At 40.7% G+C, this 24,389-nt stretch overlaps 1 protein-coding gene across 2 annotated transcripts in view; it reads left to right on the top strand.

Annotated features, from left to right (window-relative positions):
- Cers6 (ceramide synthase 6) overlaps nucleotides 1-22,991 on the top strand; it is a 283,700-nt gene extending 260,709 nt beyond the window's left edge. Inside the window, exons 9-10 of one of the 2 annotated variants that reach the window (XM_005393276.2) lie at nucleotides 13,966-14,122; nucleotides 17,176-22,991. In XM_005393276.2, coding sequence (XP_005393333.1) covers nucleotides 13,966-14,122; nucleotides 17,176-17,328 — 310 coding nt within the window. In that variant the 3' untranslated portion in view covers nucleotides 17,329-22,991. The remainder of the gene's footprint in view (nucleotides 1-13,965; nucleotides 14,123-17,175) is intronic. The other variant, XM_013518781.1, reaches the window with a different exon arrangement.
- Nucleotides 22,992-24,389: the final 1,398 nt, after the last annotated feature.

Genomic DNA, 24,389 nt, shown 5'->3' with positions numbered 1-24,389 from the left:
ATGTTCTCATTCTCTTTTCTGTTGCATGTCTAATTCTTCCACTAAAACTAAAGTGTAACAGTAAACAGGCCAAAGACAATTATCATGGCTGTCTACACTGAAAATTATTCCTGTGGGTATAAATACTGCAAGGGAGGTGTGGGGACCAGCTCTGCTTGGCCTGTACTTGGCAGTCAGTGCACCCAGCAGGAACACCTTGAGGACTGCTGACGTGAGGGCCCTGCCTGCTCTCCCTACGCTTGGAACAGAAATTGACCATGTGTCCCCCATAATCAGCCCTAGCATTTTATTTAGGGTCCATCAGGACCTTGGCAGGCCCAAAGCAGGTTCAATACACATCATCGCTGAGCTTATGCTTTACAGTGAGCAGCAGTGAGATCCTGCACATGCATCTAAAATGAAACAGACACACACTCAAGGACAAGTCAGAGAAGAGGCCAAGCAGAGGGAACCTCTGCTGCCTGTCTGCACCCTCAGGTGGGAATAGCCTTGGCATCTTTCTAGAACAGAGAGAAGATCGATAAACAAAAAGTGCCTCGGTTGGAGAGGTAGAAGAGCAGATTAGGGCCTTTTGTGGGCCCTGCTGGAAGGCGTTTAAGGCTTTATTCTAATTGCAGTGGACAGTTGTTGGAAGATTCAAAGCAGGAAAGTGAACATGATTCTCTCTGACACCTTGCAGCACTGTGGAGCGGTAGGAACCCTCCCTGCTGCCCACAGTGCCTGTCTCCTTGGAGTAGATAGCTGCTTATTTGGAACCTGGGTTGCCTTTCAAGGTGGACTGATTTTTACTTGGATCAAAACCTTTCAGGTGACAAATGTGTAGTTTGCCCCAGGACCTCATGCTATAGGGGACCCATCCTAAGCCCCCAACAGCAGTTTGAGAAGTTAGAGGTTAACTGACCCAAGACATCATAACAGGGAGTATAAATCAGCAGAGCAGGTATCTAGCATAGGCCAATTACGTGTGTACTTAGCACCCAAAGCGGGCCACAAATATTTTAAAAATATTTTTGTTTGACTAGAAATGGCCTTTATTCCTCATGTCCTGCCCTACCCCTCCCGATTACTTTAGGGACTGTCTTGTGCCAGCGGTAGTTAGGAACCATTTTTTGGTGTTAACTCTCATGTGGACAGTGATAAGGACACCGCTGTCTTTCCTGGCGTTGGGCTGATCCTATGGCTTCTCCCTGCACTGCTGTGTTCACTTACTTCCCAAATCAGTTTACAGACTCAGACAAAGGACAATTTCTGCAAAATCCTGGGAGGCGAAGCATAAGCTTTGAGTGGCTCTGGGTGAAGGAGGGTGAGGAAGAAACTGGAAAGAGTAGGAGCTCAGAAGTCTCTGAGTTGGGGCAGTTTGTGACCACGGGCACTGCTGTCCTCATTTGAATCAGAGGGGAACAAAATTGAAACATTGGGTTTTGCCTGGTAAAATTCAGGCATGCACAGTCAGTGCATTACCCATGGTCACCTTTCTCTACTGAGCTAGGAATGGATCAATAAAAATTTATTCAGAATTATGACTCAAAATAGTAAAAAAAAAAAAGCAAAACAAAACAAAAGAGTACTGATTTCAAATAGAGAACTGAAGAGGAAAGGACTACAAAGGTGGTTCCCAAACTGAACTACACATTGCAATCATCCGGGGCTCACTTTAAATTCCAATTTCCGGGCTCTCCCCAAGACTAATTACATTGTAATCTCTGGAATGGGCTCCACCCAGATACCATTACTGCGAAGGTCTCAGGTGATTCAAGTGAGCGGGCAGGTTGGAAGCCACTGACTCGGTGGACAGACTTGTTGCAGCCTGTGGCACACCGTGAGAGGGAAGAAGCCGGACTCCTCAGATGAAGGGGAACTTATTTTACAGTAAAAGGCGCTATCACGATTAAAGGCGCTATCACTTTGACTCATCTCAGTAGGCCTGTCTATATTCTATACAGGTGTCAAAATCTCAGGTGCGTTCATCAGTTAGTCCCAAAATATGTATTAAAAAGGAAGGCAGTGGTAGAGCACCCCGCTGGATGCTTCCCTGCTGGACTCCTGACCCTGACATGGGAGGGTCCAGGCGAGGAGTACAAATAGAAGCCTACAGGCTGCATATCTAAATATTTGTATTATAATTCAAACTTACTAACTGTAAAATAAAACATACTCTGACCTGAAATGCATCCTAAACTAATTTTATGACTACAGAATATAAAAACATCATTATTTGTGTGCTATCTTTGAATAGTATTTAGAAAGTTTCTAATAGTTTATTATCATAAATAATATTTAAATAAATGGGAATTTTTTTTTTTTTTTGGTAAACCTCACAAATCCTGAATTACTTCCTTAGGATAAATATTTGGAAAAAGAATCCCATGCTTGGAGAATGTATACACTTTTATACATACCATAACATTACCAGCCAAACAGAATACTATGCCTGTTTATATTTCAGCCTCAGCTCCCCAATTAGAGTAGGAGTTGTTTGACTGTCCCCCATAGTGGTGTCCCCGTAGTTCCTGGCAGTGCTGAGCATGCAGTCCAAGCTTAATATAGTTACTTCCATTTGACTCTGATTATCAAATAATGAGCCAAACTGCCCTTGTTAACATTTATTGCTGTTCATGTTAGAGCTGCAAAATACAGATATATTACTGGGATAAATATAACGGTAACATTCTAATCAGAAGCTCTGTGACCCCAAAAGTGATTCTAATGGCCAACCCAAGTGTAAGCTTATAGCAATAAGGGTCAGATTAAGAATCTGGGGGCTAGAATGTGCACTGGAAATGTCTCATTTACTATGGTACCATTTACTATGGTACCAACACCCAGTGGTTCCAAATGGCTTACTCGATCACCTTTCCTGAGGAGCTAAGGGACGGGGGCTGTGGTTTAGGTGTGGGTGACTATATGGTACTTTGTCATCACTTGGTACCATACTAACACACAGAGCACCCTGGGATGTGGGGAGCAGCTGCAGACTGCACCGTGTGAGCCAGTGCCAATTCAATAAATAAATTAAGGCTGTTCTCACGTAAGGAATCTCATTCAGCTTTTCTCACTGCTTCACACTTCTCTGCAGTAGTTGTTTTCTGTGAACTATAGTCTCAGGGTGTTATTTTTAAAGAGCATCTGTGTTTTTCAGAGACCCTGTTTTCTCATTCTTTATAAAGATAGCCTTGCGGCTGCCCACCAAGATCTGTGCGGTGCCCTCCTATCCAACTTCCCCACATCCCCTCTCTCTCTCTAATGGAAACACAGTTCCCATAAGAGTCTTTCTAAATCAAGGCCTTAAGCTGCTCACCACATGCCCCCAAATCATCAGGATTTCCTTTGCTTTCTACTCTTCAGACTTCTCTTCCCAGCAAGAAAGACCTTCTACAAAATAATGCCAGGCAACATTCTTTCTCTCACTATTGCCTTCCGGGTACTCTAGTCAGCTATTCCTGATTCATATGTATACCCTTTGCTTTTGTAGCCTCAAGTACCCCCTTTTCATGGAACACCTATTATATTTAAGACATTCAACCTCAGTAATCCAAATGCTTGTGTGTTCCTCACACACTTATTTGTAAACTCTGGGTATAGACAGAATCTTACCCATCTGTTTTGGCTTGTGTCTAGATGTCCCCCAAATTCTCAAGTGGTCATAGGAGGGGCTTTTCAGGTGTGGCTGGATCTATAGTGTGTGATGTTGGAATCAAGGGTAACTAAATTAGTCCACTGATTGGTCTGGCATAGTTCTGAGTATGGATAATGGGAAGGCCCAACCTGGGTGTTAGTGCTACCTGCCCTAAGTGCCTATAGCTTGGATAGAATTTAAGGGACAGAAAGGGGGCTGCTGTCACTTGTCAGTTGCTGCTTCACTACTTCGCTGCTTGCTGCCTTGATGCCTTTGCCTTCATGCCTGCCATGAACTATTTCTCCTCTGTGAGGATCCTCTGCCATGCTATCCTGCCTTATAGCCAGCCGACTATGGACTAAAACCTGTGTAAACTGTGACCCAAACAATCCTTTCTTCCTTTAACTTTGGGTATCAGGTATTTTGTCTCAGCAAAAAGAAAAGTAACTAAGGAACCATTTTAACATTTCTCTGATGTTCTCGGAATGGCCTAGATGGCTCCATAATTTCAGAAGATGTCTTTTTATTTTTTAATGTATTGGCCACAGAGAGGAGGGCTGTTAGAATATTGATTGCGTGTGACACAGAAATGTGCCTAGTGGCATCACGTTATGTAGCCCACATCTCAAACCTGCACACCCTGAAAATTAAAGAGAACACTGTAAACCTGTTGCTGTCTGTTTCCCGCTTTGTTGGGAATGGGAATTGGAGGTGAGGACTGTGGACTCTCACCTCCGATGCCAAGCCGTGCCTGATCTGGTTGGGGTGTTGCTGACTGCCCAAGTTACAGGCAGTGGAGGCAAGAGATGGGTGTGATAGGGAGCTTGGCCAGTGGCTGGCAGCTGCCACACAGCTGATCTTAGAGCTGGATGCGGAATCCCTTAGCTGTTGCGGTCTGATTAGACGTCCTGGTGCTGAAAGCCAAGGTTGCATGGTTTCCGCGTGCTCTGGAGCCAGAGGGAGGCAGAGGTTTGCTCTGGTACATACAGTGTTTCTCAAGCTCTTCAACCCTTCATTGGCTACTTCCTGAGATGAGATTTTATACTTTTTCCCCTAGTTTTGTACTCTCTTCCACATATTTATAAAAGTAAAACTCAAAACCACGCCTCCCCTCTCATTTTCTTAGCCTTGTCAGGCCAATGCAAAGAAACATATGACTCATTTAAGAAGAATGCGCTGTACAAATGGGATATGTTTTGCATGAAGAAAGAAATCAGAACAAGTGACATTTTAGATAAATTTGAAAACATGAGAATTCATAGAGCTACTTACGTTAGAGCTAAGAAATTTTTACTAATCATCTTATCTTAGGCCTTTTTCTGTAGGTGAGGAAACTTGGGCTTTGAAAAAAATAAGTCATTTAAAGTGCTGACAGAGAGCTGAGTCTTGAGCTTGGGTATTCAGACTTCTAGTTCCAACATAACGCTGAATACAATCAGCTCCTTTCTGAGTAAGCTCACTTCCACCCACACTCCCAAACACATCCATTATATTCTACAGCAATTATTCCAGTTGATAACATGATTTCAGTTCTTTTTTAACCAAAATTCTATGGGATTTTTTGTTGTTGTTGTTGATCAAGTGCCTGGTTATTATTCAGTGCATATAGTTGCTTGTGTGTTATTTTTTTCCAAACCTGTGAGCCTGCAAGAGCATTCTTTTCTAATCTAAATCTCTACTTTTGCTCTCCTGCAATTTTCTTTCTTTGTTTAGGAGGCAGGTGTTTATTTGGTTTCTTTCTCCTTGATTTGAAACATTTTACAATTTCATCAGTTCTGATTTACTCTGGAGGAGGCAATTCTTTCATGAATAGGTGTTTACTGTATCTCCCTTGCAACTGAAAGGTAATAAAGACCCGAAGGTATAGAGTCCCTCTTAAGACGGTGGGGCTGGTGATGTATTTTCTCTGTGTGCAGCACTTTGAAACTTTTCAGGGACATCTCTCTAAGATAAAATTAAAGATTGAATCCTGGGAACATTTAAATGAAAACAGAAAAGGTTGTTTTTAAAAAGGACTGTAACACTTTCACTAGAATTCATTTAGAAATCCCACATGAAATTATACCCCCCACCTCATCTCCTGTGCACACAGCACTACCAGGGCGGAAATTAATACAGCCAGGGCAGGAATAAGAGACTGGCCCCTTCTTTCTAGCCCCACCCTAACCGCTTCCACATTCCCCAGCTGCAAGTAGAAGGAGCGGGCATGGCTCGGTGGAGAGGCCAAAATAGTGTCAATATGGGACGCTAGAGCAAGGAGCATGAGGCAGGCCCAAGTTTTCTCGAAGTGTGGGAAACCAAGCATGAAACAGGAAGAGTATGAAAATACAGAGTCCAAAAGGAGTTCTGAGTTAGTCTCAGAGCTAAAAAGACACAAGATACAAGAACAAGGACGTCAGAAAAGAGCACCAAGGTCTGTAGCGAACATTTTGGATCTCACAACTAGTTAGTGCAGACAAGGTGAATGAGCCTGGATTTCTTAAGAGGGCAGAGGTCATGCACGTACTAGAGGATACACATTCTACATGTATTATATAATATATAATACATAATTAATACTTGTTTCATTTGCAACATTTTTTTAAAATTTTCAAATTAGCTATTACAAATTAACTATCCTTTATCCAAAATGCTTGGGACCAGACATGTTTCAGACTTCAAAGGTTGTGGGATTCTTGAATATTTGCAGAGACTTTACAATTGAGCATCCCTAATCTGAAAATCAAAAATGCTCGGACTGAAAATCCAAAGAGATCCAAAATCTAAAACTTTTTGAGGATCAGATTAGTACTCAAAAAGTTTTGATTTCTGAGCATTTTGGATCTGCGATTTTCAGCTTAGGGATACTCAACTGTAATCAATACCTTCCTCTAGGAAAACAGGTACCTCCTTGGTAAGGCAGAGAAATCTCACAGCCAGCCATGTAAGTAGTCACTTCCTGAAGCTTCCTGAAGTTCTGATACCTAGACTGAATATGCAATTTTTTTTTTTTTTTTTTTTTTTGCATACTGGGAATCGAACTCAGGACCTTGTGCTTGCCAGGCAGGTGCTTGTGCCGCTGAGCTACATCCCCGGCCCTGAATGTGCAGCTTCTAAGGTGATGCTCACTCCTCAAGGTTCTAAACAAAACAGGTGGAGTTTGATCTCGAAACAGTTAAATACTGAGATTCTTGCTGGAACCTTCTGGGAAGATTTCTAGAAAATAGAGGAATAGCATTCTTTCTGGTGTCCCAGTGTGACCACGATGATGTCTTTACTCTCCTTTTAGCTCCCTTTTGCTAAAAATCTAATGAAAAGCACACATGCTCTGTTTTGCTGTGATTTTTAAAACACAGACAGACCTAGAGAGATAATGTGTTTACATTCAAAACAACAAAGCCTCTACATCGTGACTATGGATAACTAAATACTCTTTTAGGATCTTGGTTTTCTGAGCAGAAAGATGGTGTTATATTTGCTCTGACCACTTCATAGGTTAACAATGTGAATCTAATAAACATGCAAATGCTTTAAAAACCTTTCCAGTGGAGAAAGTATTACTATTCTTGAAGCTCTTCCAACTAATCCTTCAGTAGACTGGATGGTGACATACTTTACTAATGCTCTGTGACCCTCCCGGCACAGAGGTATAAAGGTGGGTGCTGTAGCCCCTTTCCTTCACTAAGGGATGTGCAGACCACTTCTCACCAGTGGGCTGTGACCAACGCAGCAGCAACCACATACCCACCGCCTTGCGGGCACTCTTGGCGTCAGAGCCCTCCCCATGTGCAAGTTCTGTTTAAATCATTAATAAGAAAATACAAATAGCCCCAGGCTCCACCGCAAGTACCTGAAGAGAAGTGAAAATGGGTGATATTCCCAAGAACCAAGTAACTACAGTGACATCTCTGTGTTCTTATCATAAACAGTCACACAGAGTTGTGACCTTTCTGCTGGGTGACGGAACCTTCAGGCTGCAATTTCATGTCAGGAGCCAGTGGAGGGTAAGTTCAATGAATTCTAAGAATGACTGAGCCTTCCTGCATTAAGCCAGTTAACTGATTAGATTCAAAAACTTCAGAGCTAAAGCAAATAATCTCACAAGCAGAATTCCAGATGGGGTATTTAGCCTTTATTTTCCTCTCTTCTAAAAAAAAAAAAAAAAAAAAAAATTAAATTCCTGAAGGAAGAGAAAAGGAAGAACAAAGCAGCCAGAAAATCATGGCCTGCTACTGGTCATGCTAAGAATGGTCCCTACTGTGGACATGAGCAAAAGATAACCTTTCAAGGGAGAAGCATGTGAACTTCGGGGAGATGGGTAAGAACTTTTTATTCCATCCTGCCATATGAGACGGGGAGGAGGGATTTAAACTCTTAGAAAACTGGAAGAAGGAGTTCTTAGAGTCTCATTTTCTCATAGATTTCCACCTGCCCAGCAGGAGTTGGCCTAATCTAACCTTCGCTTCAAGTAAGGGATATTTGGAGACCAACATATGCCTCAACTTTTCCAAAGAGAAAGGCAAAGGGCCTGGGGCTGGTAGTCCTCTTTCCTGAGATGAATTTATAAGAATGTCTTTGATTTTATATTTTAAGCATTTCATATGCATGACAAGGTAGTATTGAAAGGTATCATATGACTAATATAGATAATTCTATTAGGATGTAAGGGTTGAGCAGTGTGGACCAAAGTGGGAAAACCAGTCAAATGAACCCAGTGGGTCCTTGAAGCAGGGAGAATCTGGAATAGGGCTACAAGAAAGCAGATGGTGAGTTCAGGAGATAACACATTGAAGGAAACAAGGACAGGGAATGGCAGGCCAGAGAGAAAGATCTCCACAGATGCTAAGCAGCAAATGAGTTTGTGTGCTTTCTCGTCGTAGTGTGGTGCCGTGTTGGCTCTGAGCCCAGGGTGAAGAACTAAGAAACCTGGGAGGGCTGGGTAGAGTGAGCTGAGCAATAGTAGAGAGGGAAGATATTACAGGCGTGCTCTTTGCGCCTTGGAGCAGGCTTGACTGTCTAAACTGTTGACTAAAATGTAATTTAGACCTGGAGCTCTTACTAGAAAAATCAGGACAGAGAAGATTTCTTGTAATAGTGAATTCATCATCTGACTTTCAGGTATTAGCCGCCTTATGGTTTCTCTTCATTATAATTTTAAATGCATTTCTATGGGCATCTGATTTACAATGGGCAAAAGATGCTCACAGATTATTGGTCATGTTTAGGCCGAATGCACTTTTCCTTTATGTTTTATGTAGCGCAGATGTCAGGGAAACGCTCGTTGTGAAATTTGCTGAGATCTGTGTGGGAAAGTAATGTAAAGACCCTTCCGAAGTGCTGAAGAAAGCCCGATTTTGACCACCAAAAACATTTTATTTTTCAGGGTTTTCTTGCAGCATTATGTAATGCTGCTCAGCATAAAGCCCTGATTTTGTTTCCTAAGGAAGAAATCTTGGCTGTCTTTGGATGTTTGATGTGGGTCTAACTATTGTGGTTCTTATGTAGCTTATCCCAGAAGGGTGCAGCCTGATCTCAGAACTCTTCGTTAGGGACAGAAGGGAGAAGATGTAAGTGGGTCGTGTTGGAAGTGAGGATGTTCATTTAACTTCACATATTAAAGATAGCAGATTTAAACTCTCCCTTGGAAGTCACAATAAAAATGGAAGAAGAATGAAGCTCTGAAGATGCTTTCTCTGAATGACATACAGTGGAGGTCTTTTTACTCTGTAGTATGAGTACTTCGAGTCGTGAAGCCTAAGAGGAAAGCAGAATGCTTTGGAACACATGGATGCTTGGAAAGAAAATGAGTACCGCCTTAAGCATCTTCTTAAAACAAGACAGCTCTCTCTTTGCTTAACAAACTGTTCGCAGACTTTTCTGCAAGGTGTTTCTCTCCTCCCCACATATCCTTTATAATATTGCTGTGATAGTCAACTTCAAAATGAGGAATCCATACAAGGTGAGAATGAGCAAAACTAACTACGGACCAAAATCAATTAAATTCTTGGGAGTCACTAAACAGCCACAAGGAAGGGGAGCAATGCAGTCTCTGCGTAGCCTCGGTGGATCAGCTGAGCTCAGCTTTGCTGTCAGGCGTCCACTTCTGTCTGGAGTCCTGATGGGAGGGGCAAGAGTCTCTTAATCCCATTGTTCAGTGCAGTTTTTCACAAGGGAGGGCCTCTTCTGGAGATGAAGTGTTTTCTACCCTGGGGCTCACCTTTGGCAAATGGTTCTGGCAAAAAATAGGCCTCTCTGAGCAGGCTGCATGTGTGTGTGAGATGCCGCCTGGTGGTTAAAGGAGACCTAACATTAGTGAACAGAAAGGGCCTTTTCTTGGCCTTTCTGGCCCCTTTCTCTCCACCACTGAGTGAAGCAGCAGTAGAAGTTTGATGCTGTCCGGTAGCTGTTGTTTGGGAAAAAGGAAAAGCATTTTTCTTAAAAGCTATGTACTGAACACAAAAACTACTGTCGGGGAAAACCCCACTGATATTACAGTAATTATTCAAGCCAGAGTTTGCCAGCTGACAGTCTACTTGTTTTATCGGCCCACGGAGTAGTCTCCCTGTTCATTTTATTGAAGTATGATTTACATGTGGAGTATATGGCACAAATTTTCAACGTACAGCTTGACAGATGTTTATACTGTAAAATATTTACACATGTATAGCCCCATGTACTCATTACACAAATTAAGATATAGAAGTTTCCGGGATCCCAGAAGCCTCTTGAATCCTGTGTCCTGGGCGTTCCTCCCTCAGAGATAACTGCTGTTCTGAATTCTGCCACCATAGGTTCATAATAGCATAATTAAATCCATAGCCCTAGCCTCCTAATACAAAGAAAAACTTGTAATCACCATTTTAATAGTTTGTCCCCAAAAAGAAACAGTTTCCTCAACGGGAACATTCTGGGTTTGCTGTCTTTTGGAGATGCTCTCTGTCTCCCTGGCAGAAAGTCCTAATATATTTATATTGTGTGTGTGTGTTTTTAAACCGAACTCCACAATAGGAGATATATTCATTTGGCGCACTGATTGTATTGACCCAAGTGTCTCTGCAGGCGGCCACGTCAATTTTCAAAGAAATCCCATTAGTTTTGAGTGTCATCTCAAGAGGTGCCACTGATTATCATGGCAAAGCCGATGAATTCTGATGCAGCATTTCAGAAATTAACATGAATGCGATGCTTCCAGCTACTGCTCTGCCCCCCCGTTCAAATTAAGCTAACCAGCAGCATCAGTCCTAGAGTTAGAATCGCAAGAAAGACTTTCAGCATACAATCTGGCCAGCGCTGCTTCAGGATCTGTAGCGTAATGTAGTCACAGTTGCTGTTCATACAGCACCCCTTTCTGTCCACATGGAACTATTATTCTCTCTGAATATCAAAACGTGTAGTGCATATGTCAAGAAGCAGAGCTAGTTTTGAAATAAAAGAATTGTTATTCTTCCAGAGCTTTCTTATTTCTTTGACTATAGGATAAATGAACAAACAGTCAACAAATACCTGTAGTGAATATGTTATTTCCAGGTGTCTTTGCAAGGGCCTGGAGACAGAAAAGCGGTCCTTCCTCACTGCCCTGGAGCTGAGCCTTGCTGAGCCTTGTCCTGTGGCCGCAAATGGGTGTTTAAAGGGTTCATTTCTTCTTAGAAGAATAAGCAGAGCAGCAATATAGATATTATAATGTAGCCTTTGTCACAAATAACTTTTTTTCTAATGACTAGTCATGCATTTGGGAGGTAGAACAGCGTGAAGAAGAAAATGTAAAATTCCCTAATGAACCAAAGAAAATCCTATTGTAACCCTCCCTCTCGCCCTCCGTCTCCCAGTCCCTCTCTCAGTATCTGTGTGTCTCTATCTCTCTGTCTCTTTCCCCCTCCCTCTCTCTCTCTCCCTCTCTCTGCCCCCACTTCATAGAGTTGGGATGATACCATTTTCTTATATCATTAGAAACTTTTGAAACATGTTTAAATTTTTTTTGTACCTGGAATGGAACTCAAGACCTTGCAACATGTTTAATGTTTTCAATGACATAATTTCTGGAATAAGGATGCAAACTTTGTTAACCGTTCTCTGTTCTAGGGTATTTTTTGCTTGCTCTTTTTAAAGTATCTGTAGATATTTTATGTCTATGTATTTGAAATTAAGTCTTTACTTCCCTGCCATGCTCAATAACCAGAACTTCCAGTGTTAGACAATAATAGCAAAACTGACTGTCCTTGTTTTTCTTGATATTAAAGAAAGCAACTCTAGTGTTAATATTCTGATTTGAGAAGGTTAAAATCATGGTATATCCCCTGAGTGCTAAATTTTATACACCAGCAATAAAGAAACAAACATTACCAAATATCTTTGATGTTATTAAAATAATTAGAATTTTACCAATTTGGCCTATGGATATAATTATTATACTAATAGATTTCCAGATAGTAATACCCCTTGCCTCAGAGTGAATACTATTATATCATGCAGTAGTATACTTTTAATGAACTGTCAAGTTGAATTCTAGGCTGTTGTTTTGGGAATCTTAGCATTACTGTGTAGAGATAACTAGTATGGCAGGGTTAAAAACAGTTAGCGTCATTTTAGTCTATGAATGAGGTTGCTGAAATTGAGGTGGGAGACCTGCTTATATCTATTTTCCATCCTCCTTTTATTTTTGATCCATTATCCTAATTCCTACAATTCTATGACTTCACAGAACACTTTTCTTAACCTCTCTTAGAGCACTCATCACACTATTTCTTATATTAAAATTTTCTCTATATTTGTCCTCTGCTCCTGTGGGAGTGATCCATGTCCTTAATTTAAGAATTCTTGATCTGTCCCTTTTAACCACTAAGTACTGTCCACTTAGTCTCTTCTGTACAATTAGACAGATCCCCTCAAAGTGCTGCAGGAGTAGACGATGCAGATGCACTTAGATCTCCAAGCACTGTGGTCAGCCTGATAGGAGGAGAACAGGAAAGTAAAAGTGATTCCAAAGTTAGGCAGGTGCTGTGTTGCTCTGTGTAGGTGCGGTGGCAGTAATATGTGTCCAGAAGACACAAGTCAGCTTCCAAGGACTTGGGAGTGGACCTGAGCAGAGACCAGAGTGCAGCAGGAGAACCAGCCCCGTGTGTCTGCCCCACGCTGGTTCTGATTATAGACAGCCAGCTGCTTCAAAGAATTTCTCCAAACTCAAGTACCTACTCTTGCCTACTCTTAAAACTAAATACATTCATTATACTCTAATAATTTTCATTTTAAAAAATTCTTTGCATGTTCATTCGAAGGCATTACTTCAAAGTGATGTTTTCCAGTTGTCAGGTCTGTCCAGGGGAAGCCTTATACAATTAAGGGCCCTCCATGGGCCACTCTGTTTGACCTCATGAATATTAAAATTCCTACTGTGAGAGCAATTTATGTGGTTTACACTTAACATTTCTGGGGCTAATCTTCTTATCTTAATGTCGTTGAGTGGTATTCTTCACATTTATTGAAAAACCAAAACAGACTCAAAGATCATGTAAGCATTTTGACAAGTAGTTGACTGGAGAATCATATCCCCCAAAAAACCAAGTGAAAACTAATGATGAGAGTTGGGAGAAAATCAGATGTCATAGCAATTCCACTTCTGGGTATGTCCCCTAAATATATATATATCATATGTATACACTAGATATACTATATATAAAAATAAATATATATACATATATACTAGAAGAGAGATTAGAACACCTATGCTCTTAGCAGCACTATTGGCTTTTGCCAAAAGGCAGAAGCAGCCCAAGTATCCACTGAAGGGTGAATGAGTGAACAGAAAGGTGGTAGATGTGTAGTTCAGTCTCAGAAATGAAGGCAGTTCTAATGCTTGCTGCAAAAAGGTAAATTTTGAGGCTGCTGTGGAAAAGACAGCTATTGTATGATCCCACTCATTTGTAGTACCTAGAGCAGTAAAATGCACTGAAGCAGAAGATAGAGCGATGGTCTCCAGGGACAGAGAGGATGGGGAGGTTTTATTGCCGGGTGCAGAGTTTCATATTTGCAAGATGAAGAGTTCTGAAGATGGGTGATGGTGATGATTATGGAACAATACAAAATATACCCTTAAAAATACTTAAACTGGTAAATTTTGTGTTCTGTGTGTTTTACCACAATTACTTTTAAAGTATACCAGACAGAGTCCACTACTTGAGCTAGAATCACCATGAAAGTCGGACCACCAGGGCAGTATGCAGGTGATGGCTGTTCCCAGGACCTGGTCAGCTTCCAAACGTCCTTCCTGGGTGGGGAGAGCGCTAACTCTGCTTCTGAGCACAAACTAGGACTCCTTTGGGACCAAAGTGAGATGCCATGTTGGGTAATTGCTGTCTTTTTTTTTTTTTTTTTAGGGTGTTAAACACCACGTTATTTGAAAGTTGGGAAATCGTTGGACCTTACCCTTCCTGGTGGGTTTTTAACCTACTTCTCTTGCTAGTGCAAGGGCTGAACTGCTTCTGGTCTTACTTGATTGTAAAAATAGCCTGCAAGGCTGTTTCAAGAGGCAAGGTAAGCTAAAGCTCTGATCACTGTGTCCCCGAAAGTTGGGGGTTTGGTTTCTGTTGTTGTTTTTCTGAGATAAATGTTATTTCAAATTTCATCAAAATAAATATTATTTCTTCAGAATTAAACCAAACCACCTAGAAGCAAAACAAATTATTTTCTTTTCTTTAGTTCATTTTTAAAGTCTTTGCACCAGATGCCCCGTGATCTGCATTTGTAATTTTAGATTTAGCGATGATACATGGCTTGTTGTGTTCTTTCCTCCTCTGTGTCTCCCTTCGTCCTTCTCTTATTACATTTATACTGAACAGAAATGTAACAACCTCATTCTACTTATGTAAAGTGTTGCTTGGAAGCCAACCTGCATTTCAAGTTGAAGAATAAAACATTCATGACTTTTCCAACAAAATCTAGTTAAATCTCTTTGGTTAAAAGTGGACTTGTGTGGCTGATTAGAGTAAAACTTCCTGAGCCTCAGATGCTTTGTGTAAAGCAGTGACTTTTCCAGATTATTCTCTGTGACATTTTCTTACATCGTTGTTTGTTCTCTTCCTCCTGCCACCCTGGAAGGCTGGGAAGTGGAACCCTTTACATGTAAGTTTCTCACGCTCTCTCTTTCCCTGTCACATGCCTTTCCTGGTGGCACTCCAATGCTTTTGTTTCACGCATATTGTTCTGTTTAATCTACTGGCACTGACCAGAACTTTTAGGTCTCCACTAGCAACAAAGATAGGACGAACAGCTTTGTGCTCTTTTGTGAGAATATGTAGTCTGCTAGCTTTGCATGGCCCAACGGAGAAGGAGAAGAATTTCTTGCATTGGTGTTTAACATATTGGCTGAGAGACAGAAATAGACCAAAGGGAAGCCGAAAAAAAGAACTCCAGTTGAGAAGTTGGGGAAAAGATCAGTGCAGTGCAGAATGGAGGCCTGAGCATCAGTGATTTGCCTGACCTGCACAAAGCCACAGGGCAGCACTTAACCACCCTGCTCGCGTGGGTGCAGAGAACCAGCCCCTTCCACAGGGCAGCACCTCCTCACTGTGAAGTGGATCCTCAGTGTCAGCTACTGAATAAATCTAAAATAGATTGGTCAGTTAGTTCCTAGAAGCTGTTTATTTTTCTCTGTGACCTCTTACTCTTTGCAATGAACATATATTTCTATTAAAATCTGTCTTGTCCTCATTTGGATACAAATTAAATCCACATGCGCGGTGCTATCAGTGTGATAGTGACTACGGTTGCATGGATACGGTGGATTGGATTACTTGTGTCTTTATTGCGTTGCTGCTTCCACCGGACATATTATCTTTCCTTCATCTTTATGAAGAGATGATTGTTAATTTCATTCCAGATTTCAGACTTTAGAATTTCTTAACGGCCATTGCTGCTGTCATCTAGGATGATAAGCTTATTCATCTTGTCCATGGGCCATTTTCCTGTGTTATTTAAGATTTTCTAAATTGTGCTTTTTTCTGAAGGTAACATAAGTATAGATTTTTCCAAATGCAATTTAAAATAATCTTACTAGGCATGCAAATGTAAATTAATCAACTGCAAGTTTTCTACTAGCAGCTTAAGTTATGACTAATAGACTTATCGTGTGATGAAGCTTTATCATAATGCTGTTTGCCACCCACGTTTTTTAAGTTGAAATCTCCTAACCATCTAGTCACGTTGATGTACTATGTATCTATGTTTTGGGGGATACGGCCTTATCTGAGTTCAGTCCCGTCTCAAGGGGCACAGGGGTGAGGTTCGTTTGTGTGTTTTCTCCATGCCTCATTGGAATGGAGCAACAGTTCCCGGCTTGTGCTTTCATTTGCCCCACCCACATGAACAAGATGAGAGTCTTGCACAGCAATGGTGGCCTTTGACGCCGGGGGTCCTAGGATTCTCAAGTTGGTATGGGGGTGACGTAGGCAAGTTATGATATGAAAAAGCCCCTGGCTTAGTTTGAAATATCTCCTATCTCCTTAACCCAGGCCTGAGGGCATCACTGGCTGGAAGATCTTAAGGCCTTCTGGGTAAAAGTAACTTAGATTTATAGAGTAAGAGGTTTAAACTATTTTAATTTTAAAAACAATAGAGTATTGCTCAACACAGTGGCACATATCTATAATCCCAACACCCAGAAGGCTGTGGCAGGAGGATCACCACCAGTTCAAAGCCAGCTTGGGTTACCTAGTGAGTTCAAGGCCAGCCTGAATGATGCAGAACGACCCTGTCTCGGAAAAAAAAATCCTAAAAGCAATAGAGTAGTTCCTTAATTTCCCCTAGTTACTTCCTGGTTAGAGTAGGACTTTTTTATCCTTCACGGTAACATACAGATTTGTATCCTGGTACCTTCATCTGTCAGCCTCATTACTTAATGAGACCAAGGGGAGGACTGAAGAAGTTAGTAGAGTGGGGGCCATTGCTGGAGGATCTGATCAGTGGATTTTCCTCGGGAAATAGTTTAAGCTGGACCCCACCCAAGAGATTCTTAAAAGGCCTTCTAATGTCATTCATTCATGAATGATATATAAAATACAAAGTCAAATAGCAACTTTTTTTAATGATCTAAACTAATGAGTATGTCCATTAGTCTGGTTGAGAGCTAACTTTAGGTACTTCTCAAGGAGAATACCATTATTAGAGAATACATTGATCCATTTGTACCCGATTCCTGGAATGTTTTCTAATAGTGTAGCATTCCAATTTGAGGTAAGAGGGGAGTCATGTCTAGTACAGCAATAGCAAAACTATGGCATGGGTATTACTTTTCTTTTGAGACAAAATGTATTAATATATGAGTTGTGTTTTCTAAACTAAAACCTCAGTATTCAGGTTTAATTGCAGTGTTGGCACTTCATGATAAATTAGTGGGTTTGGGGTTGCAGTCTGAGCACTTGTGTCTAACAGGTTTGCCATTGCTGGGACACTAACATGTTTCCAATATCAAAAGATACTTTAGAGAGTTCAACAGTACCAACCCAGGATACCTCAATCCACCTTCTTAGCATGCTATATCTCGATGGTTCCTTAGACGCTGGCTAAATTCACTCTCTTGTGTTCCACAGGTGTCCAAGGATGATAGAAGTGACATTGAGTCTAGCTCAGATGAGGAGGACTCAGAACCTCCAGGGAAGAACCCCCACACCGCAACAACCACCAATGGGACCGGTGGGACCAATGGGTACCTGCTGACCGGTTCTTGCTCCATGGATGATTAATTACTTAAAACTAGAAGTCCTGAACAAAGTGAACTGTTTGTTCCTGGAAGTATTTAATAAGTTGCAAATGCAGTTCCTTTCATAATATTTCAGCACCAGAAACAAAAATTAGGATTATCAAAGCATTTTGAATAGTGCACTGCCATATGTCCTGTCTGTGAATGAAGAAGAAATACCATTCTCTCTATGTAGGCATGCTGTATGTAATTGACACAAGGGAACAGTATTTGCATTTGTACTGTCTTAGAATATTATTTATTTTTTGTATGTTTGTAAATCTGTGGACAAAAGAGGGTTTTCTTGCTCCTTTTACTCCCTGGGTTCATGACAGTGAAGGAGATGTTATATCTGCTTCTGCCTCTTTCTCTTGCTGTAGTCCAGTGTGCCATGCGCATCAGCTTAGTTTGTTGCTTAGCGCAAGCAAAACCCAGTGCGAGGTCCCCACACAGCGCCGATAGGTTTGCTTTCTTTGCATTACTGTGCCCATTTCGAAGCCAGATAATAAGTCTCCGTGATCATCCTTCCAGTGTGAAGCTTAAGCAGGATCAGATAGGTTTTTAAATTGTCACTCATGGTGGTCAAGTAGCAGTTCAAATAATAAAGGGGATGATTATTGGTGGGCTTTTTTTGAATGTTGTATGAAACTGATTTGGAATAGATTTTATTTCTTGTGCACACAACCAAAATTTGTTCAGTGTGTGTGGCAGTTAGTTGGGGATTAACCTGTAGGGTATGGAAATTTTTTATTCTCTGTGTGTGAGATGAGTTCAATGTTCTGACTCTGAAGGAAGATACTTTGCTTAAACTCTTAATTATAAACAAAGAAATCACTCAATATTAGGAATTTGTGCCGTGTTCTGGGAATAATATAAAGAGAACAACTGATTTCAATCAGATTTTGCCTGCCTTATAATTAGTGCAGTCTTCTGTCACATCCTGAAAAAACAAGATAAGTGTATTTTGGGGTGGCAGAGGGAGTCTTTCAAGAGTTAGAACAGATCACCCCAGTGCAAAGCACTTTATTTCAGCAAGCTTTTGAGGAAAAGCTCAGCTAGTATTGGGCTTGATGTTTTTATTTTGCTGAGCAAAATAAAGCCAATGGAACACATACTGGTGTTCCCATTGTTTTTCTCTTTAAGTATAACCCACGGTGACTAGAAACTGGGTAATGTTGCACTCCAAGTCCTTTTTATTTGCTTCTTTCAAAACTTGAATGGTTTCCAGAAATTTTTATTCAATTTTTATTTCCAGAAAAGCAACAAAATTCTACTGGACAATGGCAGTATCATCAGTGAGAAAAATTACTGAAGAATAAAGCCTTCCCCACAGCAGTGTTATGTATGGATAAGAATACCATGTACCTAAGCCAAAGAATGTCTCTTTTCTTCTCACTTCTATTAAGAGAGAATAAAATAGGATTACATGTAGTTATTTTATAAGTCAAAAAGATCATCACCTGAAACAGGAATCCAAAACAAAAACACAGAAATATAAGCATGTGAAACAGGACACAGTGAAGATAACAGAAAAATATTAGAGTGTGTGTAGCCAGCTTGGAGCCATTTACATTTAATTTGACTAAAAAGAAAACTAAAATAAAGCTTTGTGCACACACTTTGCAATCCGCAAGTTAATAGTTAAAAGAATATTTCCAAACAAAAACCTCTTTCACTGTAATATTGTGTTTTCCTCCACCCGCTTCCAAATCAGGTGTTTCTAGTATGGTCTATAGTAATAATTGAAGAGATCGGAAATATGTCTGCTTGTTTATGTAGAAAACAATGCAACTCTTTGTACTGGTGGACCCTTGTATTATTTTACAAAGCAGGCATATGTCTAGGCATACGTCTAGGCATGCAGTTTGTGGATGGCTGAATTTGTGAGACCAGTCATGGAACACCAAAAACCAGTCATCAGAATGTCTGCTCAAATGCAGATGGACAAAAATAACATCACACGTATTGTAGCTGAAATTTTTGAACAGGTAAAAGATGTTATCACCTAAGATATGGGACATATTCCCCTTACTGTAGTGTCTGGGCAAGTCCTCCTGATGGATGAAATGAACTTTAGGACCACCGTGAGTCCCAGCATGGGCCATCTTACCTTTTTGCACAGAAGAATAACTTCAAGATCAGCTTGTAAATTAAAGGTTTTGAAGAGATGCGTGAAATGATAAAATTGATTCTGTCCTTAGCAGAGGCAAATCTGAACAGTCTTTTTCTTTTTTCCTCAGTATAACTTAGAAGGAAGACTGGGAATACTCGGTCCTTCCAGCTGCCAGCATCGATGCCGTGCTCTCTTCAAGTCTATTTCATCTTACATTTTAGGGCAGAGTTCTCTTTTGGCTGCTTAAAATGGGAGTTGGTAGGGTTTTTCTGGTGTAGAATAACCTGTGTCTGTCTACTGCTCTCTGAGAGTAGCCTGAGAAAGGCTGAGAGAGAAAACTGCACAAAGTAGCCTACCATCACCTATGCCAGGCAGTAGTTTTTGGAGGTATATTTTGTAAATTCAGCTGTAGGTTAGTGAGAGTGGTGTTTCTTGTTAATTAGCCTGTGGTGACATTTCCTTCTTCTAGTCACATGCAAACCTTTCCAGGGTACCGAGGGGTATATAGAAAGGACTCTAGAAAAAGTGATATTTTAACCTCCAATGTTATAACTCTTCTAGATCTCTTAGTGAGGGAAAAAGTAGAAAATCAGGTAGAATTGGGCCTTGGGTCAATAAATGATATAAAAGTGTATGATCTATGTGTGGATGTGTATGTCTCTCCAAAAAATGATAAAACCAAAATATAGCAATTCATCTTTGTCCATATTCTTATCATAAAAACACTAGAAGCTTCCCTGATTCTTTGTGCTTGCTCCCCACTGAGCTAAGAGTGGTGGGGCCCTTTTGATGTCTTAGCCACAGAGCTACCTATGGTACAGTCCTGGCCATGAGCACCTGAGGTCTCACAGAAGCTAGATACAGCTCATGTTTCCAAATCAGTCCTGTGGATTTTGACAGTAGAGCAGAAATGATCAGTATTTTGGATTATTCAAGTATTTTTTGGAAAAGTGGAAACAAGTCCCACTGATCCCTAGGCTTGTATTAACATCCCATGCTTATGAGCTTCGGGACAGGTGGCATCCTGAGTTACCATCAGATAAGCCCACAGCATCTGACAAAAATGAGGCAGAAAAGGTAGGCCAGATGTAAGGCAAAATCAGATTATCTTTATTCAAAATGTTAGGTGAACCTCAAAATGGCCAGTTCCGTGGCCACACGTTGCAATCTGAGTACAGTCATGCACTACATAATGATGTTTTGGTCAGTGACAGAACACGTGGAAGATTGTGGTCCTGTAAGATATTGATATGGTCTCGGTGTCTAGTAGGTCAAACCATCTGGGTTTGTGTAAGTCTGCTCTGTGATGTTCATATGTAGTGAAATCACTTAATGGGACATTTCTCAGGATGTGTCCCTGTGGTTATGTAATACATGGCTGTATTTGATAGAAATTGAATTTGAGCAAGCCAAATGCCTTTATTTTAGGTAGAAAGGACCTGGATCTTCCATTTTGTATTAAATCTCATTGTTATTTGGACTAATTAAAATGAGTCTTCCTTTCAGCTTGTCTGAGACCACTAAAGAGTTCTTCAAAGAGAAATTTGTGGACAACCATAATTGTTCCTAGTCCATTCATAATTCTGCATTGATAGTTATTTTTGTCCCTATCTGGAAATATTAAAGCCAAAGTTGCCTGAATATGTGAGTATTTTCCTTAATTTGCAGTGTAAAGACTATACAAATAATTCCAAAGGTATTGAAAGTTTCCATGTATTAGTGCATGTTGGTGTCATTATATCCAGAGAGATTTCAAGAAATCTTTTGGAAATAAAAGGTTAAATGTTTACATTTCATGGGATATTTGAGGTGTTAGCAATCTAATTAGCTTACTTTTTTGTCTTTGGATTTCTTCTTTGTAGACAAATAGGAATAGTGCAGAAATATTTCTAATATGGAAATTAGAAAAAAAATCAAATCAGTGTCAGCCTGAAGATAAAGTGTGATCTCATAGCACTTTTTCACGTGCTGTAGGTTACTTGTATGGAAAAAGAAGGTGCAGGGAACTCTATGTATTGCCCTTGTGTCCAGCACTTAATCCGTGGAAGGAACGATCATGAGCAGTTCATTAAACACAAACTATTCTTGAAAATACAACAAGATTTTTTCTTAAAATACTGCTGTCCTCAGAATCAGTGTAGGTTTCTCTTGGAGAAATGAAATTGTGCCATTTTCAAATAGCCACATAGTAATTATCACTAGCCCACCTGCCGCATCTTAGTTCTTTGTGGTGATTGGCCGAAGGCCCTGTGGTTTTCTTTAGCATGGACAACACCCTCCCACCCCTAGGAGGCGCTCAGTGCATGCGGAGGAGCCCTGTCCACTCTGCTGTTAGAACTGCTCTAATAATTACTCAGAGGTAGTGTGTTTAGTGCTGGTTTTCACGGAGAAAATTGTATTGGAGAACATAAAACTTCTTAAGTATTGAGACCTACAGACACCCAAAGACACTTAGTCTTTTGTAGGTATTCCCAAGTTGAGTTCTTCACGAAGACTGAAAGGAATGCATTACCAAATGGGCGCACACCGAGCCAGAGGAATTTCACAAGTCTCTGCAGTCAGGTGGCATACGGTATCTCCACACAACGGCGCCTTCTCAGGACTGCTGAGGAAGGGACAGGAGGGGCCTGGTACCCTAGGGTCTGTCTTGTTTGATCTCATTCATTCACATTCCTTTCAGTTTTCTAGATTCTTGATAAAAGGAAGCAGACAGGTTGTCATTTTTCTGCTTTGGATTTCTCACTAGCTTTTGCATCAGTCGTGTGCCACACCTCTTCCTCCACCTGGTTCCATTTTTCAGAAAGAAGTTATTGTGCCAGTGTGTGTGTTTCCATATCATGGGTCCGTGCAGGCAAGGCTTGGCTTGCTGTGTTGGTGTATGTTTTGTGGCTAGAATCCAGAAACAACAGCTCTGAGTAAGGTTTCATGCTTGACAAAAAAAAAAGAAAAGTAGATTTCTTTCTTTTTGGGGGGCAGGGGCTATAAAAATCAAAACTGTCATTATAAAACTACACTTTAAAAATTAAGGATTTTTAAAGGTAGCTGCAAAAATAAATAAGTAAATGAAGGTTCTATAACAGGAGCAGTTACGTGATGATTCTAGAACTTCAGCTGAGAGCTTCATTAATTGAAACATGAAAAACACCCTCCAAGTTTGATTTCCCACAGCTCCGTAAGGCCCTTAATTAAGCTCATGATTTTTAGCAATATCTTATGTGCCCGTGTCGTAATCATCTGCTTCCACAACCATTTGTTGGCATGGAAGGGGCTGGTGGCTAGCTTTTGGTTTGATTTTTTTTCAGTTTTCAGTGAGAAATAGGATAAGTGACACCCTTACTTTACTTGTTTTCTTAAAACAATGCAGTGCTTGAGCATCTCTGTCAGAAATAGAATGATGTACTGTTAGCCAATTAGAATTATTTCATGTATTGTTATTGTGTTTTGCCGATTTTATATGAAAATATAATTATTCATTCTTGGTCTCTGGAAGCAATCATTATTATGAGAATCATTTTACTTTGGAAACACTTTCATAATAAAGATAAGTATTAAGAGAGCAGTGTAAGTGTCCTTCACTATAAACTAACCAGCTTGTGTTGGGAAAAACATCACCCCTTCTTGAGTGGAGTTGTATGAGGATTCATGTCATCCCAGGTATTTTTCACAATCCCGTTGGATCAAAATCACTACAGTCATTAAGAAAGCAGTGTTATGTTATCTTATGATATATGAGTGGTGATCAAAATATAGAAAAAATGTTTACATTTTAAAAGTTTATTAAAAGACATCAATCCCCTTCAAAATCCTCCCCCTCCCTTCAAACAAACCTATCCCACTGCTCTTACCACTTTCTGAAGCAGTTCTGGAAATCCTCTTTTGTGAGTGTCTTTATAAGGTGTGATCAAAAATATGGTGAATGCTGCTGCCAGCTGCCATCCGGTGGAAAAGTAGACTTCTAAAAACATGGTGTCTCTTCATCCACCTTATTGACTGAGTTTGGCACTGGGTGGCTTCGGGTTCTTCCTCAAAGGCAAAATGACCATGAGAGGTAAACGTTTTGAGTTGATTCAGGACATCACGGCAAATACACTTAGGAAAGAGGACTTCCAGAACTACTTCAGAAGGTGGCAAGAATGCTGAATAAATATGACTGAGGAGAAGGGGAGCTTCGGCGGTGAGGGTTAATGGCAATGTGTCTCTTACTGTCATTTTTAAAAATTTCAATGTTCACTGTTTTTGATCGTGCTCCATACTGTATAGTATCTCTTTGAAAACTAGGATATAAAAAGTTCAGTGTTTAATTTTATGTGGCACTAAATTCTGAAAAACAATGATTTCTAGAGACACCCCCTTAAATGTATCACACAGTCACTCTGTCGACTTCTCCACATTACAAAGGAGGCATCAAGGGCCAACGAGCCAAGCACAGCCTGAAACTGTTCCCCCTGCGTGCCTGAGTCATTGTCTCCGGGCTTGGGCCCGCGTCCTTGGGCCTCTCCTCCTTTACTCAGCCTCGGCTGAGAGGCTCTGTCTTCCCCAAGCTGCTCTTTTTCTCTTAGTATCTCAAAAGCTATAAAACCAGCACAGAAATTCAACAGACACCTCACCACCACCATCACCAATGTTATAAAAATAAGGTGAAATCTTACAAATTTTGTAATCACTTCCAACAACAATTTAATTTCAGGCATAAATTATTCTAATAAATTGAGCACACCAAAATTTGTCTAAGATACACTCATGTAAATAGAAGAATGTACACCATTTGGGAAGCCATGAACTCTTCCAGGAAACACAAGATAATCTAGCACCGGAGACATCTCTGCAAACTAGCACAGGACAGCTCAGTTCACCCTAGGCCCCTCCATGTTGCTGACGCTGCCACAGCCAACCCAGGCAATGTGATCTCTGCCCCCTAGTTCTGTTTCCACCACCCCTCCACTTGCTTCAAC

This window comes from Chinchilla lanigera, unplaced genomic scaffold (assembly GCF_000276665.1).
Source record: "Chinchilla lanigera isolate Chin_1 unplaced genomic scaffold, ChiLan1.0 scaffold00048, whole genome shotgun sequence".
Lineage (NCBI taxonomy): Eukaryota > Metazoa > Chordata > Mammalia > Rodentia > Chinchillidae > Chinchilla > Chinchilla lanigera.
Note: the sequence above shows the minus strand (reverse complement) of the source record. Positions and strands in the feature narration are given on the sequence as shown.